Source organism: Mastomys coucha, unplaced genomic scaffold (genome assembly GCF_008632895.1).
Source record: "Mastomys coucha isolate ucsf_1 unplaced genomic scaffold, UCSF_Mcou_1 pScaffold20, whole genome shotgun sequence".
NCBI classification, from domain to species: domain Eukaryota; kingdom Metazoa; phylum Chordata; class Mammalia; order Rodentia; family Muridae; genus Mastomys; species Mastomys coucha.
In genome coordinates, this window is record NW_022196903.1 from 20,028,830 (window position 1) to 20,046,455 (window position 17,626).

Genomic DNA, 17,626 nt, shown 5'->3' on the forward strand with positions numbered 1-17,626 from the left:
AAAAACAAAACAAAACAAAACAAACACTTTCTCAAGGAAGTGAGAATCTAAAAGAGACAAAATAGAGAATGAAGTAGTTTCTTGATGTGTTATCTTGGGAAAAATCTGTCTACTTTGTGATGTCATCCGCTTCTAGGACCTTGAGCTGATTCTGAAATCCTTTCTATGAGGTCACCTATGGAGACGGTATTCCATCTGTTCTGGGCATGTTGGTGAGTCTAGCTAGGCTATGGTTCACATGAACCATGTATCTTTTACTCTAATGAAAGTGCAGGTGGTGAGGAGTTCTGCATAAGGTCCTTCCTTCCCAGCAAGGTAACACTGTATGGTATTACCGCCTAAGCTTCTTGATAGATACTTGACTAAAAGAAAAGAATATACTTTATTTACATAGAGTGTGTCCCAAATACACTAGCTAGTTCTTATATATTGCAAATCATAGCATCTAGTTGTTAACTCAAGTGCCTGGAAAATCCACTCACTCTGGGAATGGAAGGTTTGGAGATGCTGCTAAGTATAAAGTCCCCCAAAATATTTCTGCTACATAACAAAAGTTTTATTTTCATAAAGGCTCATTTTGATTATTGAAGCCCATTTCATGACTGGAAGTCTTCCCTATAAACATTCTTAAATTTTATGTTTAGATTGCATGGTTCTCATGATGATTAAGGATGTTAAGGATGTTGTAGAAAATTTTAATCTGGACCTGAGGTTTCTACCCTTCCTTTGGCCATTTAGTTCCTGGATAAAAGATATATACAGCCCTTATATAATCCTTAAACAGTATAAGCACTGGGCAAATATCTACTTTTTATGCTATTAAAATCTAAATTTCCTATTGATAACCTCAAGTTATTACCTTCTATGTTTCTTCTGGGCTGCTCTTAACTCCAATTGGCCATCTCTTAGGGCACATTTCTATGACTCACCCATGACTAACCCATGACAGCTTCTCCTTCCTCCTCCACATTCTTCTCCTCATGGTCCTCCTCTAGCCACAAATCCAGGATACCTAAACACCACATATGTCTCTTCTGCCCACCTATTGGCTCTGGGCATCTTTATTTACCAATCAGAAATAACTTGGGGGCAGGGTCACTTGAGTCTATGTGCAGAATCTAGGTCTTAGGGGCCCACACTTATCATGACAATAGACATCAAGACCTCAATAATCAGTTATAAAATTATTTTGAGTATTAAATAGTTATTACGAACAAATAATTTTACTTTTGATTGGGAAAAAATGAGTTTCTTAGTCAAAGTCAATCTATAATGGGATGTCAAGGTTAGGAATAGTAGATTACTAGTATCTTTGCCACTCTCGTAGTGTCAGCATGAATATTTGGATTACATTCAGTCCATCCACTGAACATGCAGGCAATAACTTAATAGTGTGAGTAGCTGGATGCAGGAGAGAGGTATATATGATCACATGAAATGTCAGGGCACTCTGACACCTCCTAAGGGCAGGATGATTTCTTCTGAAAGTTTATTATATTTACAATCAGTGAAACAGCAAAGAATTTGGCCAGAAAGTCAATACTTGAGCAGAATTAATTACGTCTCAGTTCTTTAATCCTCATCTACTTGTATGTGTGTCTTATCCAGTGAGATATAAGTGCAGACCAATGAGTCAAATCAAATAGATACCAAGATGATTTTTTTTTGGTTGAGGGTATGAACCATATGCCAATTGTTAGACAACTTTATATATACCCCCCCAGATATCCCTGAATGTAAATAATATTAGTCAGAAAAAGTAAGCTTGAAAACTGGGTGAGAAAGGAAGCAAGGGGTCAATTTCCAGCTGCATACAACAACAATTTTGTCTGTTCTTTTGTTTTCAAAACTTTTCATTTTTTTTCCCAGGAATAGGCTTGATGGTGGATAAATGTTGATTTTTTTTTTTAGAAAGAAAAATAATAACTTGAAACATTAGCATTACATGCCAATTTGTAATAGGACTATCAGAAAAATTTCAAAGAGTAGTACGAACATGACAGACTCCAAAACCCTCTATGGAATGGTGAACTGGTGTAATCTTGTTCCCCAGTGAGCATGTTCCAGTGAGAGCTTTAAGTTTACTGCCCACATGTCATAGGCAGATATTTGGGAGGCTTGTGTAAATGTCTTTTTTTTTTGCCAGCACCTGACACTGATGTCTCCATGTCAGCCAGAGCTTTAGGAATAAGCAGGATACTCTGGGCCATGATGCTCCATCCTGGTGAGATAATACTTCTGTGAAGTTCTGTGACTTGGGCCAATCCATTGAACCTATAGGTAGATAAGAGCAAAACAAACAAAATTTATTTAGAATTTTCATGTGCACAGGAGAAGTTCAAAGGAAAAAAAAGTGTCCAAGATCTTAATATACATCTTGAACAAAAAAATTTTTGGAAAACTAACAAGACCTAGGAAAAGCTTCTAGAGGGAGTAACTCATAGGGAAGTGCTTGGGATGTATGTGGGGAAATCTAGCGGACAAGAATGTACCAAAGGTTTGATTGTGCAGATTCATTTTAGCTTCTGTTAGCAGTTCCCAGTTATAGGATTTTTCTTCTTTTCCATGTACAGGGGTGGGGTACTCAGCACATGAAAAGTATTATCTCCTGGGTGTGGCTAGAGAGCCTGTTCCTTAGCTAGAGAGCATCACCTCCTGGGGAGGTCAGAGAGGCTGTCAGCTCAGGAGAGCATCACCTGGGGAGGACAGAGAGGTTGTCAGCTCAGGAGAGCATCACCTCCTGGGGAGGTCAGAGAGGCTGTCAGCTCAGGAGAGCATCACCTCCTGGGGAGGTCAGAGAGGCTGTCAGCTCAGGAGAGCATCACCTCCTGGGGGAGGACAGAGAGGCTGTCAGCTCAGGAGAGCATCACCTCCTGGGAAGGACAGAGAGGCTGTCAGCTCAGGAGAGCATCACCTCCTGGGGAGGACAGAGAGGCTGTCAGCTCAGGAGAGCATCACCTCCTGCGGAGGACAGAGAGCCCATTCTTCAGCTGCTTTTGCTTAGTCCTTTTCAAGGCTCTTAGTTCCTCCAAAGTAGCAAGCATTGCTTTTCAAGATGGTGTGTTTTGAACCCGTCTAGGAGCGTTATGCCTACCTGTCAGTATACACTATTTTCCTGGCACTCAGGAAGAAACTTGTGTACTAGTTATCAGTCACCCACGTTTTATAGTTAAAGAAAAGCTCTAAAGTATAATGAAGTTAAATACTTGGGCAAGATAACATTGACATTTGGTCTTATGTCAATGTCGGTCCTAACCTAGACTATTTAATGGGTAGTTAAGGTATTTACAGACATTACTTAAGTATTAAGCATTAAGACAGGTAAGAGTTTTATTCTGGTTGTTGAGAGAACAAGTTAGAAATAATTTGCCTTTGACCAGTTAATTAGAATGTGGCTACTTTTATAACTCAAACATGTGTGTTGGACTATGTAGATTTTTGTCTATCAAAGTGATTTGAATCCATTTTAGACTAACAATGTGTATTTTGCACTTAATACACAAACATCATTATATAACTAAGGTTTTATAATATATAAATTTGGTTCTCTTCTATAGATCCTGATTCACAATTTCCTCCTTGATTTGAGAATTTTCTCCTAGGCATGTCATAGAAACTTTAACTGTCCTGAACTTTGTTCTTGAATTGCTCATAAATTCTCTGACTTCCCATTTGTCTGATAAGAGGTCATAAGACTCATTTGTTTTTCAGAGGTTGCCTGCCTGGCACTGTGTATGTTGGAACTGTGTAAACGTGTCCAAAGAACAACAGGCCTTGCTTGGGATTTCTCTCCTGGCTCACAGGCATGAGGGCATGTTCTACTTGTGTAACTTTATTTTGACATATTCATCTATGGTCCCATCATGCCAATGCAATGAAATCCCCAGTAAAATCAGAGAGGACACACTTTTAGAGATTTCACGCAGAAGGTCCTGGTTGGAGCTTTACCTAGAGAGAGTATGAAGCTCTGATTGCTCCGCTTAGCCCTCACTCCTCAGATCTCTCTTCCGTCCTTCGTGGCATATTGTACGGCTGGCTGGTAAGCCTGTTTCCTTGAATCCTGGAAATTGTTCATGGAAATGAACAAAACCCAAGGAAAGGACTGTGGGAAACTTGGTGTACAGCCAGTTGGTCAAAAGCACAGGGAAATCTACCTGTAGTTTGAGAATGCCATTTGAATTGGTGGGTCTGTACCCAGCTGTCAGCCAAGAGCTCTAGCTCTGGAGTGTCAAAGTGAAGGTTTGTTTTGTTTTGTTTTGTTTGTTTTGTTTTGTTTTTTGTTTTTAGATGACATTCTGTTTCTTCTCTCTTTTTTCACTGTCATGGAGTCTTGTATGGAGATTGTATGTGCTGCTGTCACCCTTCATAGCTCTGCAGCTTCTAAAGCACAGTTCTCAATCTGTGGGTCACAACCCTTGCCTTGGGATAGCATAGTAGATGTTGCTAATATCAGATATTTACATTATGATTCATAATAGTAACAAAATTGCAGTTATGAAGTAGCAATGAAATGATTTTATTGTTGGGGGGCTCACAGCATGAGTAACTGTATTATAGGGTTGCAACATTAGGAAGGTTGTAGCATTTAGAGAGGTACTGCTCTAAATTCAGATTTCTGTTTAATATGCTTTTGTATCTTGACCTAGGAATTCACAAGCCTCACATTTTTCTTGTGATACTCTCTAATCTAATCACATACATTGGTGTTTATGATTCCAAAGATGAAAGAGCATTTGTTCTATTCCTGCTATAGGCTCATTTACACTGCATCACCAGTAAGCATTTCTAGTTTCATTTCATGACACAGCATTCTAATATTGTATCACAGCATACTGTTAGTGAAGGGAAATGTTGGCAGTTGGGACAATTACTAAAATCTAGGTTTAGGTTAGTATATGTGTCTTTAAGGTCTCTTCTAAGTTTGTGGATTCTAAGAAGCAAGTTTTTTTTTCTTTTTTTTTTTTGGTCTAAGGTCAAAAGCAACTGTTATTAAGGAAATAATATTACTTATATAAATTTAAATCTATTTAATGTTTAGGTTGTTGGTGTGAAAACTTATATCTCACCTTCATATATACATGTATGTACGTATATATGTATATATCTGCTAAACTTAACCCTCAAGGAGATATTTAGATGTGGTTGCCATTTGTTAAGTGATGATGTACCACCATATAAGCCAGGTCACAGAGATCTTGCCTGTTTCTACTAGCATGTGAGAGTGGCTTGCACCTTAATCTTGGAATTCCATTATATAAAATCAAGTTTTTCTCACTGAGTCTCTAATTTTTAAGGTTTATTTGCATGTATATATGTGTGTTTGTGGATGTTTGCAATGAATGTGCAGGTGCCTGTGGAGTCCAGAAGAGAGTGTGGGAGCCTGTGGACTGCTGATGAGCCAACACGTGTGGTGCCCAGAACTGAAATCAGGTGTTTCAGAGGTATAGGATGTGCTTTTAACTGTTGGAACATCTCTCCAGGCCCCAAGCTATAATACTTCATTGTAATAACCCCAATAGACTAATATCAACATAATGATTAAGATTTCAAGCAAGAGATGAACATGTGCTTTGATATGAGGTAGAACCCATTGAAATGAGAGAAAAGGAAAAGTTATTTGGTGCAAGTGAGAGACAGGAAATATTCTGAGGACATGGGAAGGGGAGGGTATCTCACCAGGTGAGAAGTGAGAATTTGAGCGGACCATTTTTTGTGAGGGCTGATAATATAAAGACAGAGTTCCTTTGTGTAAGAGTATTTTGGGCTGGAACTTTCAGCACATATCCCTGGCTACTGCTATCTACCTATGGCACCACCTCAACAAAAGAAGTGTGATCCAAAATACTGTTCTTTTCCAATAACATCAAACCAAGCACTACTTTGATTGACATTTTGAAAACATTCTAATATTTTCAAAGAGAAATTACATTTGCTTACATAGTAAATACTGATCTGCTTTTTAAAGGTTCACTGTAATAAAATGTAGTCATTTATCTGTCAGTAAGCTAAAATGCTTAGCAAGTCAAAAAGACAATCGATGGGTGCTGCCTTTACCACTGGACCCTGGAACTCATTTCAAACACTAATAATAAAATTTACAACATTCTTTTGTTAATGTCCCATTCTTGCTAATCTTCCCTGCCACCAAACACAAACAGAGACTCACATGCCACACACAGAAATACTGGTATTTCTGCCCTATCATAAAGAAACATTGCAAAACATTGTTTCTTTGGTCAAAGGGCTGTCTTGTCCTTACCATATAACCAATAGACTGAAAATACTTCTGACCTACAGAGACACTAGAGGAAAACTCACTTGTTTCAGTAGTAAGTTACCTACTTTTCTTTCTATACTGTGATCTAAAAGAGAAAAGGCCATCGTGGCTTTGGGAGAATGATTACCAAGTTCTGTGTCTGTAATTACCCATCTGTTTTTCTGTAATACCTTCAGTTGTGTGAGTAGTGCTTCCGCCATCTGGTTGTCCGTGGTAGATGTAGAACTACAACGTCTTGGGCTTTGAGGATCTTTAGACTTTTCAAACATATTTGGGGCAATGTTCAGAAAGTTAAGTCAAGCGTACAAGGTACCACAGATGAGGAAGAAGAATAAAAAGTCAATTAGCGAAGACAGAAGAAATGTAACATTACACTAACTTTTCCTGTTGAATCAAGGTTTTGAATTCTGGCCAAATTATCTATAAAATATGTTTCAAGAAAAAAATTGTTAGGAAATATACTTGCTTTCAGAAAAACTTGCACCTCCTGCTTTTATGCTTATCTTTAAAAACTAGATTTATTTTGAATTATGTGTGTGCATGTATGTGCACTCACATGTGTTTGCATGTGTGTGTGCATGTGTTTATGTATGTCTATATATGAGTGCAGTATCCACAGAGGCTAGAAGAGAGTGCTTGATCCCCTGAACCTGAAGTTATAGGCAGTTGTATACTACATGTTAGTGCTGGGAACTGAACTCAGGTCTTCTGTAAGAGCTATCTTTCTTGTCCATTTAATCTTTTTTCTTTCTTTTTCTTTTTATAAGCTTGTTTAAAACTGTAATGTTTAACTGGGTGTAGGTATGTATGTGTTGAAATAAAGAACTATTTAGTACTCTATACCTGGTGTCATTAGCATATAAGGACAAAATACTGGAGTCCACTCTCACATAGATTTTTACTTTTTTTTTTCATTTAAAAGAATGAGGGTTTCGATATTTGTGGATATGAGTCATATGCAGTAAAAACTGCCTCTGATGCTGCAGAACTTCCAAAGTCTAGGAGCTGTTTTCTTAATCCCATGACTGTGCCTTTATCATGTACAGTTGTTCTTGGAACTGCACAGCCCTGGAGAATGAGGGCAGCGCCCTCAGCCTTCAAGTTCTTTCTATGCCCACCAACCCTAGGTTCTTTTTTGTCACCACAAACATACTCTTGTGAATCTCAATACTGACTAATATTTCTGAAACTTCTCTGTTTAGAGTTTCAGCAGCAGTTTAGCTTTAACATTTATCATTTCAATGGCGAAGTGAATAAGGCAGCGTGCAGTGCCTGGTGGCTTGAAGATGGTGGTTACATGGATGAAGAACATAACCACACTGTAGTATGATGGTTTCTATTTCTTTATGATGTCTCTATTTCTGTATTTTTAATTGTGTACTACAATGGAGCATTTATTATGAAAGAAAGCATTTGTTGGGGAAACAGGGGAAATCAATGCAAGGAATTTGCTCCTTTTTGTTTGGTCCCTCCTGTCTCAGCTCCCTTCTTCTGATATCAACGTGTACTTTCTCTTAACATCTTGTACATTTCTTATACACACAATACAATTTAAAAAACAAAGAAAAACAACAAAAAGTAATAACCAATTCCTCTGCTAGAAAATAACACAAAAACCCTGATCCACATCACAGTGAACAGAGTGGGAAGCTTTGTGATAATTTTTCTTTCCCAGTGAATGCAAGGAACTCCTTCAAATGGCTCTCAAATATTCAGTTTTACTTTTATATTTTATTTTACTTTCAGTCCTTATTTGAAAAATTATATGATAGTTGGATCCAAGTTTAGCTAAAAAATGTTTACATGGTCAGAAAGAAAATTAGCATTTATAGATTTGAAATTTAATTCCTTAATCATGTACTTAACATGTTTGTGTGTAGCACATCTTGTATTTTTATATTTTACTTTAATTAATTAAATTAATTTAATTAATTTGAGGCAGTAGTTCTGAACCTTAGTAATGCTGTAAGTGACCCTTTAATACAGTTCCTCATGGTTTGGTGCTTCTTCATAACTGCAATTTTGTTACTACTATGAATTGTAATATAAATGTTTGTGTTGTCCAGTGATCTTAGGTGACCCCATATGAACAGGTCATTCAATCCCACAGGGTAAGAACCACTGATTTAATGCAGCATCTTTATCTGTTGCTTCATTACACATGTAACTGGTTCTCATATCTGCATAGCTTCCATCAAGATGCAACATGGTTCTAAACTGTCACAGTGACTTAAAGTAACTGTATATAGTTTCTTATTTTAGAGATTTTTGAATACATGGTGGAAAATACTATATTGGTAGGTATATATACATGGCTTTACAATTTTATTGCAAAATAATTTTGGGATTTCTCAGACAAGTGATGCCTGACTCAAAGAATTTAATGCACAGGCATGTAGTCAACTGATTTCTTTACAGGAAGAATGAGAGTTTAATATATCCAGAGTTTCAAGTGCATTCCATTCCTATGCTTCTAAATTATTTTAAAAGAAAATAATTTGTGAGGGATGCAATTCACCTGTCACTACTTGAGAAGACACTGAGACCAGCCCATTTCTTGCAATGAGTGGTGGAGTAGATGGATGTAGAGAACAAGCTACTGTCTCACTAGGGCTTGGGGATTATCAGGACCTAGTCGGTGAGTATTGAGAAAAATCACTCATTGGATGAACAAGAAGATACTTAGAAGCCAACTATAGTAGAATACAGGTGACACACCCCTTACTTGAAATGTATGGAACAGAAAGTCTTCAGATCTCAAATTTTATAGTTTTAGAATATTTGAATATCCATAGGAATATATCTTAGGAAAGGGGATAAAGAAACATGAAATTTTGTTTATATATATATTTGAAGGTAAATTTTATATAGAACTTAAAAATGTTTTAATTCATGGAATATATTTTAATGGTGTAGAATTTCTTACATGAGAATTTATGTTGGTGCTCAAAATGTTTTAGAATTTGGGGTATTTTGAATTTTCTTTCTTTTTTTTTCCCCAAGTCGGCATGTTCTACCTAGTTGATAAGAAGCATAAGGCCTTTTGTTACATGGGATTAAATTAGTTAAGCTTAAAAAACTTATTTTTATTTTTAAAATGTATTTCTAATTGAAATAGAATTACTTTATCTGTTCCCTTTCCTTCCTCCAGCTCTTCCACTTACCCTTCTTCAAGTCCTCCCATGAACCCTATTCTTAAGTTGGTGGTAGCTTCTTTTTATATATGGTGGCCCCTAAATGTATATGCTAGTTTCATATGTATGTGTACATAATTATAAATAATTCTTCAATATCATATATTTATATATTTAATGTTATATATTATTTAAATAATTTAGAAGTCTATATTATTGAATATATGTTTAACATATACCTTAAATGTATTTCTTTAATATATATCACATATATACATATATGTGTGCTTGTGTATGCACATATATATAAATCCAAACTGCTGTGCCAGTTTTCTGTTTGGTGATTTGTTTGTATGTGTATATATGGTTTCAAGGTTGATCACTTTGTATTGAATAACTAATAAGGGGACTAATGCTTGCGAGAGGGTTATTTTCCTTCTCCTAGAAGTCAAAATCTTGTAGTTCCTTGTTTAAGGGTTAAATTTTTCTCTCCCCCATTAACATGACCACTGATATTGTCAGTGTTCTAGTCTAGTTTATTCAGACATTTCTGGGAAAGACTTTTTAATACCAGGCATTCTGGTATCCAAAAGCCATGTATTGGTCTTTGTGACCTTTAATGGCCCCTCTTCTGTGCTGATGCATGAACAGGAGAAATGCTGGAGCTATAATACAGATGTATCCACTGGGGTTGAACTGTCCACAATCTGTTGACCTCTGCATTGAATCCAGATGTGGTTGTCTGTGACAATCTCCATTTTGCTGTACAGAGAGAATTCTTTGCTGAGGGGTGGCAGCTACCCTTATCTGTGGCTATACAGATGAGATCTACAATGTAGTAAAGAATTATCTTGGTCTAGAAAAGTGGCAATAGTAGGTTCTTCTAAGATTCACAAGGTCCTCACAAGCCCTGAGGAAGCTGGCTCAAATTTCCATAGCAGTCGTGACTTCCCTCCTATTGAGTACATCTTAAATCCAATAGGACAGCTGTAGGTTGGCACTGACATATGAGTGCCACTTATTGCACAATTGTACATATTTTACCAAGCTCATAATTGCCATGATTCACAAGTGTGCAGCTGGATAGGAATGCTAATTGCTTTCTTCTCTTGGTAGCTTGCATAATATTTTCTGAAACCAGGGAAGATAGACCATGTGAAAGAGGCTTTCAGGTCAGATCCAGCTCAAATCATTTAAGTCCTGTGCCTTAAGTATGCAGTGTCTTTAGCATTAGGGATCAACCTCAACCTATGAGCAGTAACAAAGAGCTACATCTTTAACATAGATTGTTTTTAGAGTTACTTAGACTAATGTGACCAAACATTCAAAAGGATGTTTCTCATGTCTGGTACTGGTAGATATAAAATAATATGATTCCTTGAGGCTTTATCAAACAACCTTGGTGTTATTTGTCCTCCCCCCTATTTTCTTGTGTATTGATCATCTTCCTTACTCTCCAGTTGGACTTCTGTCCCTGTTATTCAATTTCCCATTTCATGTCACTTGCATTCTGCTATTCCCCTTCCAGGCACCCTCTCCACTTTGGTCCCTTTATACTTTCTTAGTTATTTTCTGGCAATCCCATGTGATAGACTCACATCTGAGAATTTGTAGTTTGGAACTGCAAAAGACACATATCAATCTATTGGAACAAAAATTAGTTCCAAGTAGATCAAAGACTTCAATTTGAATTGAGTTCTAAATATACTAGAAGAAAACATAGACAGTATACTACAAGATAAAGGACTAGAGAAGGCCATTCTGCAAAGGACTCCATTTGCCAAAGAAGTAAGGCCAATGTTCAACAACTTGGAACTTATAAAAATGAAAAGCTTCTGTAAAGCTAATGAAACAATAAAGAGTAAACTTACAGAGGGAGAATTTTTAATAGCTATACATCTGACAGAATTAATATCTAAAATATTAAAAAACAATGCATCAAGGAAACAAATGACCCAATTAAAATGTGGACTAGAGATTATAAAGAATTCTCTCTAGAAGAAATAAAAATGGCCAAAAATACCCCCAAAAGTGCTAATTATCCTTAATATCTAGGAAAATACACATTAAAATGTCTATGATTTCATCTCACCCCAGTCAGAATAGCTATGGTCAATAACAGACAATTAACTTAGGTTTGGAGATTGTGGAAAAAGAAGAACCCTCATTGAGAGTTGTTAGGGATGCAATTCCATTCATCCATTCTGAAAAATCAGTATAAAGAATCTTCAAAAATCTCAGTGTAGAGAATCTTCAAAAACAATAAATCTAAAATTGAGTCTACTATATAACTCAGCTGTATCACTCCTTGGCATATGACTAAGGGATTTGACAGTCTATTACACAGCTATTTGCTCAACAATCTTACAAGCCACCTTATTAGCAATAGTTGGGAAATGGAAACAACCTAAATGTCTTTAAGTGGATAATGCTCATGTCTGTCTCATTTTGGTGTTCCTAGAATCCTAAGCTTTTACTCAATTTCTTTCTCCCACCTACTGTCATTCAGTCATTGATGTTGACACTTCATATGAATTACTTCATTCTTTCACTTTACATTAAGATTTTATTTACCTCTTACATGGGGAGGTCTGATAGAGTCTAATGGATCCTTAGAGACTTCATCTGTTCTAAACATGAGGGGCATAATACCTTATGTTTAAAATATGAGAGTAATGAAGGTTAAGATTTCCTTTGATTTTTCTTTGAGGTTATTTTTCAACAATGAGGATGAGTGGATAATTTGCTATGATAAGAACAGCTTTCCTACCAAGAAAAATACAGTGATCAATCTATGTCCCATGGAAGTATACTAGCAACATAACTATATAGCAACATTTTTCCTCCTAAAGTAATAATATTAAATGTGTGTTAGAAGTGGTAAGTTTTCCAAGTACTAAGTGTTGGAATACATGCAACTTCATCTCTTGCTTCTTGGCTCAAACTCCTCCATTATATGACAAATTACTAATAATTCTTCAGTTTACCTATGAATAAAAATGCCAATTTGGTTATCAAACACTATTTAACATTTAAAATTCATTTCTTATTTTTGACAAGGTAGGTTAGAGTCAATTCCTTTTGTAAAGACATAAAGTAGCTTGCTATTTTAACAAGTCAGCATTGCTGTAAGATTTGGCCTGGCAGTGTCCTAAGGGGTTCTTAAACTTGTCTAAATTACTGCCTACATAAAAACAGACTTTTGTTTTCTCCCTTGATATTGTTAAGAAAACAAGTACAGGTGAATTAAAATGAAAAGAATTGTGAGCCAGGATGGTGGCATACAGTCCTAATGTCAAATGTTTAGGAGGCTGAGAATAAATGATCCCCAGTTCCAGATCAGACAAAGGGGCTTAGTAAAGTCTGGTTCAAACAAAAATCGACTGGGAACGGTATTAACTTAGCAGTAACAGTATTTTCTTAGCATGTGAAGACATTGGGTTTAGTTCCCAATATCATCTTCACAGTTACTAACACCTACCTTTTCAATGGTGTGAGAAGTTGTTTTCAAAATTTGGTATATATTACAAGAGTGGGCTTTCAACACTGATATTCAAGAACTTTTTTTTTAAACTTGACTTTGCTAAGGTATCTGGTGGATATAAAAAGGGAAAGGAAAACAGTTACATTGAGTTATCTATGAGATCAGATGTGATTTAATTGTTACAGAATTTGTATCATATGTAAGAAAAAAAATCTTACTGATTTAAACACATCTTTTGAAATAGAATTAACATGCCTGTAAACAATGTTGAGGACTTAGTAAAGCTTCCAACCTTGCTGTAATAAATTCTGTATTTATTTTTTTAGTTATACATTATACAACTTGTCCAAAACATTCCTGAAATATGAAGCAAGAAGAACAATAGTTCAATGTAAAGCAGTCATCAAATTTTCATCTCCCACAGTGACCTCATATCAGTATCTTTCTCATCTTTTGCACCAAATATTTGAGAGACCAAAGTGTGTAAGAAGAAATAATCCTTTGGATACTAACTGATTCTCTGCAATGCGAGTGTTGCATTTTAAACAATCCTTTTTTGGGAACCTTCTTGAGTCTAATGGACTACCCCAGACACTATTAGTCTTCCTTCTGATTCCGTGTTGCTTGACTGAGGATTTTAGGGCACCTCCACTTATCCCTAATATGCCTTTCCTCTGGGTCTGGAATGCCCCAACTGAGTCTTGTCTCACAAGGTTTAATCAGCCACTAGATCTTAGTCTGTTCTCTTTAGTAGGAAGCCCCAGAAAAACTGCCACGAGTCAACCTATCACAATATTTTATAGTGATCGCCTGGGTCTCTATCCTCACATAGATGACTCAAAATTAATTTTTCATGGAGGGATACCCCAGCTAGGTTCTCTAAAATCTCATTTAGAAGTAGCTAAGAGTGACATCCTGCATTACATGCCAATAGACAATGTGGGCTTGGCTGTCATTGATTGGGAAGAATGGCGGCCTACCTGGTCAAGAAACTGGAAAGCCAAGGATATTTATAGGAATAAGTCTATTGAGTTGGTCCAGCAACAAAATACACAACTTAATCTCACAGAAGCCATCCATAAGGCCAAAGAAGAATTTGAAGAGGCAGCCAGACATTTTATGGAAGAGACTTTAATATTGGGAAAATCACTTCGGCCAAATCACTTGTGGGGTTTTTATCTTTATCCTGATTGTTATAACAATAAAATTCAAGTTTCTGAATACAAAGGAGATTGCCCTGATATAGAAAAGAAAAGAAATGATGCTCTCTTCTGGATGTGGAAGGAAAGCACAGCTCTGTACCCATCCATCTATTTGAAGAGTAACTTGAAGTCATCCCCACATGCAGCGCTCTACGTCAGAAATCGTGTACAAGAAGCCATTCGGGTGTCTAAAGTAAAAGACCCTCGTAATCCACTTCCTATTTTTGTATATTTTCGCATTGTCTTTACTGACCTAACTTACCAATATCTGGATCAGGTAAGTAAATCAAGGCAGGGCAGCTAAGATATCATCTTTATAAAGTGTTGAGTGGGTCTTTATGTTTTTAAAGGACGAAATTTAGTTTTTATTATTTATGGATGTATACATGAAGAAAGTGTTGTTTGTAATGTAGGAGAGATGAGAGCACTTTAAATCTTTTAAAATTAAAAGAATTTTTGGTGTGGGTAAGGGTTCACTCACCTCAAGTGTCATTCCTCATGAGATAACTAGGTATCTTTTTTTTTTTTTTTTTAAAATCAGACCCTCTTGCTAAGACCTGAAGTTTGCTGATTAGGTTAGTTTTCCTGGCCACTGAGCCTGGGGGATCTGCCTATGGACCTTTCCAGGACTGTGTTTGTAAGCCCGCAAGTGTGCAGCACCATGCCCGGTTCCTTTTGGATAGCATGGGTCCTAGGGGTGGAATTTGGATCCTCATGTTAGCACAGCACCCACTTTACCAATCAGTCTATCTTCCCAGCCCAGCATTTGAATCTTGATTTTATTCATATGAGATGCTAGTGTCCATAGAGAATTATATGTAATATAGACTATATTTTAAGCTGTTTCTCTTTTTTATTTAATAGATGAGTTCTCTTGTAAGCAGAAGTAATGAGAGCCATGACAGTCTCTGTTTTTAAAACAGTAGCAACATTTTTGTGTAAAGAGTGTATAAAGAGTGTAGAAATATTTAAAATCTTGTTGGATCATCACATTTAGCTTTGTTGAGTGTATAATATTTTTTCCACATGGACTAACTCTTCATGTCTTCCAGGATGACCTTGTGAATACAATTGGTGAAACAGTTGCTCTGGGTGCCTCTGGAATGGTAATGTGGGGAACTCTTAATTTATCACAAACTATGGTAAGTTGTATTAATAGATAAAAGATAAAGATATTTATGTCCTTACTATTTGGAGGACTGATTAGGTTGGTGTTTGGCTGATGGAATGTTCTCTGTGCTATCTGAATCGAGATATCTTGCATTTCTTGGTTGTCAAGCAAAGGTGGCATCTGTTTCTGTTTTGTGCTGAGGAATGAGATATTTAGTAAGATTAACTAAAATTCTATAGGCTTCCTGGTTTGTTAGAAGCAGAACCAAGAATCCAGTTTCATTCCAGTAACATGGTGTTTGTTGTCAGACAACAGGACTCTCTTTAATTGTTTAATTGTCTATATTGACTTTTTAAAACCCTGACTCTTCAATCTTTTTGACTCCAAAAGAGAGTAAATGTAAATACTACTAAACTGAAGGAGAAAAATTCCTTTTCTATAGGACATGGAATGGAAATGAAGAGTAGGCCATGAAGAAAGTCAGACGAAAGCCATGGCCCATGATGTCTGGCCTAGGACTGTTAGAAGACAGCTTTGATATTCTGGGGAGGGGAGAGTCATTTTGAGAAGTATGACATCTGTGTTTGTCTTCTATGTAGAATATCACCAGTCCTATCTCATTAAAAAATATCAAGATAGAGATATTTGTGAGAGTTTTTTTCAAGGTAGCCTCAGTTTTCTGCTTATTTCCAGTAGAAATAAATACAAATAAATTTAGAGAAAGTTATATATCTCAATAAATTCTGTTGTATCTCATAGAACTATTTAAAGTTGGAATCTTCATAGATATATTCTAATTCTACAATATGCTTTTTTCCCAAAACTGCAAACCCCTTTCTCAAATAAATTATTAATTCAAATGTGGAACCATAGAATATACTCTGCACACCATTTAATTTAAAAGTAAAAGAACCAGGTCTGTCAAGATGGCTTAGTCAGTAAAGCCCTTATCATCCTGGAACATGAAGTGGAAGGGGAGAAGTGACTCCTGAAACTTTCCTCTCACTTTCATATATGTGCCATGGCCTATGTGTGTGCTTACCTATACTCCAACACATACACAATAAACACAACAAAAGAGAAACAGGGACCTCTGCTCCCAATGAGTAGGAGGAAGGGACAAATTACTCATCTCTCACACTTGTCACAATATCTTAAGTGCTCATTGCTTTTTGTTGTTAAAAGTTTTATTTTTGAGTAATCATGAGTATATGCAATGAGAAAGTTATACACGCTCTGCATTTCCCCTTCCAATGCCACAATAGACCTGATGAATAAGGAATAATAGAAAATTGAAGTGTGGAGTAGTGTCATGCAGAGTGTTCTGCAATCCTGGCTCTCAGAAAAAGATCAGAATAGTGTATGTGTGTGTTATGTCTGTGTGTATTTTGTATGGGTGTATGTGTTTTTTTTGTGTGTGTGAACCAGGAAAAAGAGTAAATGGCAAGCAACTGGGCAGAAAAAAGTCATTCTTAGCTGTTACCTCTCAAGAGAAGGCTGAACCCGTACAGTCTCAGCTCAAGCACCTTGTGTGTTTGGTTCATTGAGTCAGGAAGTGATTTCCTGTCTTATCACAAGTGGATCCATGTTCTGGCTGGGTAGTGGTGGTGTGCACTTTTAATCTCAACACTAAGGAGGCAGAGGCAGGCAGATGTCTGCTTTGGAGGCCAGCCTGGCTTACACAGCAAGTTCTAGGTCAACTAGGACTACATGGAGAACTGTCTTGAACCAATCTTTGTGTGCTCAAATAAAAAGTTTCTTAATTTATTGAAGGAACACACTTCATTATTATAATTTCTATGAGAGAAAAATTGACCCAGGTTGAGTAATGCTCAAAATATACCAGGTGTTACTTCATGTTCATCTTAGTCCCCGAGGTTGCATAGATCTAGCTGTTAGATATAAATGGTTGGATACACTCTAGGACATGCTCACATCACATATCCATTCTATCTAATGGTAGTATGCTCAGTTTCCAACTCCACATTCAGTGCTGTTAGATTGGTAACTTGAAGTTGGCCATTGTGGGTGTATTTATACTATATCTCTTATATTGCCAGCTTAAATTTTGTCATAGAGTACATATAAGGTTATGGTCAAATCATAATCATTCCATTAGTCTGTCTTTTGCCTAACTCTTGTCTCTTTAAGTATCTGTAGTATCTCTAGTATCTAGCTACTTGAACTTGGTACAAAGTTTCATCTACTTGGCACTGAAAATATAGCCTTAAAGATCATTGACAGTGTGTGCACACTTGAAACTGGAGATACCAAGAAAACAAAGCCCTCTAAATCAACACGAACAAAAATTATATGAATTCAGACAAACCAACGCCTCATGCACAGGACCTGCCCACGGAAGGAATTGCAGAGATTAACTATGGAGCAGAGACTGAAGGAAGGGCAAGCCAGCCTAAA

At 36.6% G+C, this 17,626-nt stretch overlaps 1 protein-coding gene across 2 annotated transcripts in view; it reads left to right on the plus strand.

Moving 5' to 3' along the window:
• The first annotated feature begins 133 nt into the window (after positions 1 to 133).
• Positions 134 to 17,626, plus strand: part of LOC116098028 (hyaluronidase-5) — a 22,626-nt gene continuing 5,133 nt past the window's right edge. The window contains exons 1-3 of one of the 2 annotated variants that reach the window (XM_031380784.1): positions 134 to 212; positions 13,222 to 14,374; positions 15,150 to 15,239. In XM_031380784.1, the coding sequence (XP_031236644.1) occupies positions 13,421 to 14,374; positions 15,150 to 15,239 (1,044 nt within the window). In that variant the 5' untranslated portion in view covers positions 134 to 212; positions 13,222 to 13,420. Of the gene's footprint in view, positions 316 to 13,221; positions 14,375 to 15,149; positions 15,240 to 17,626 lie in introns of both variants that reach the window. The other variant, XM_031380783.1, reaches the window with a different exon arrangement.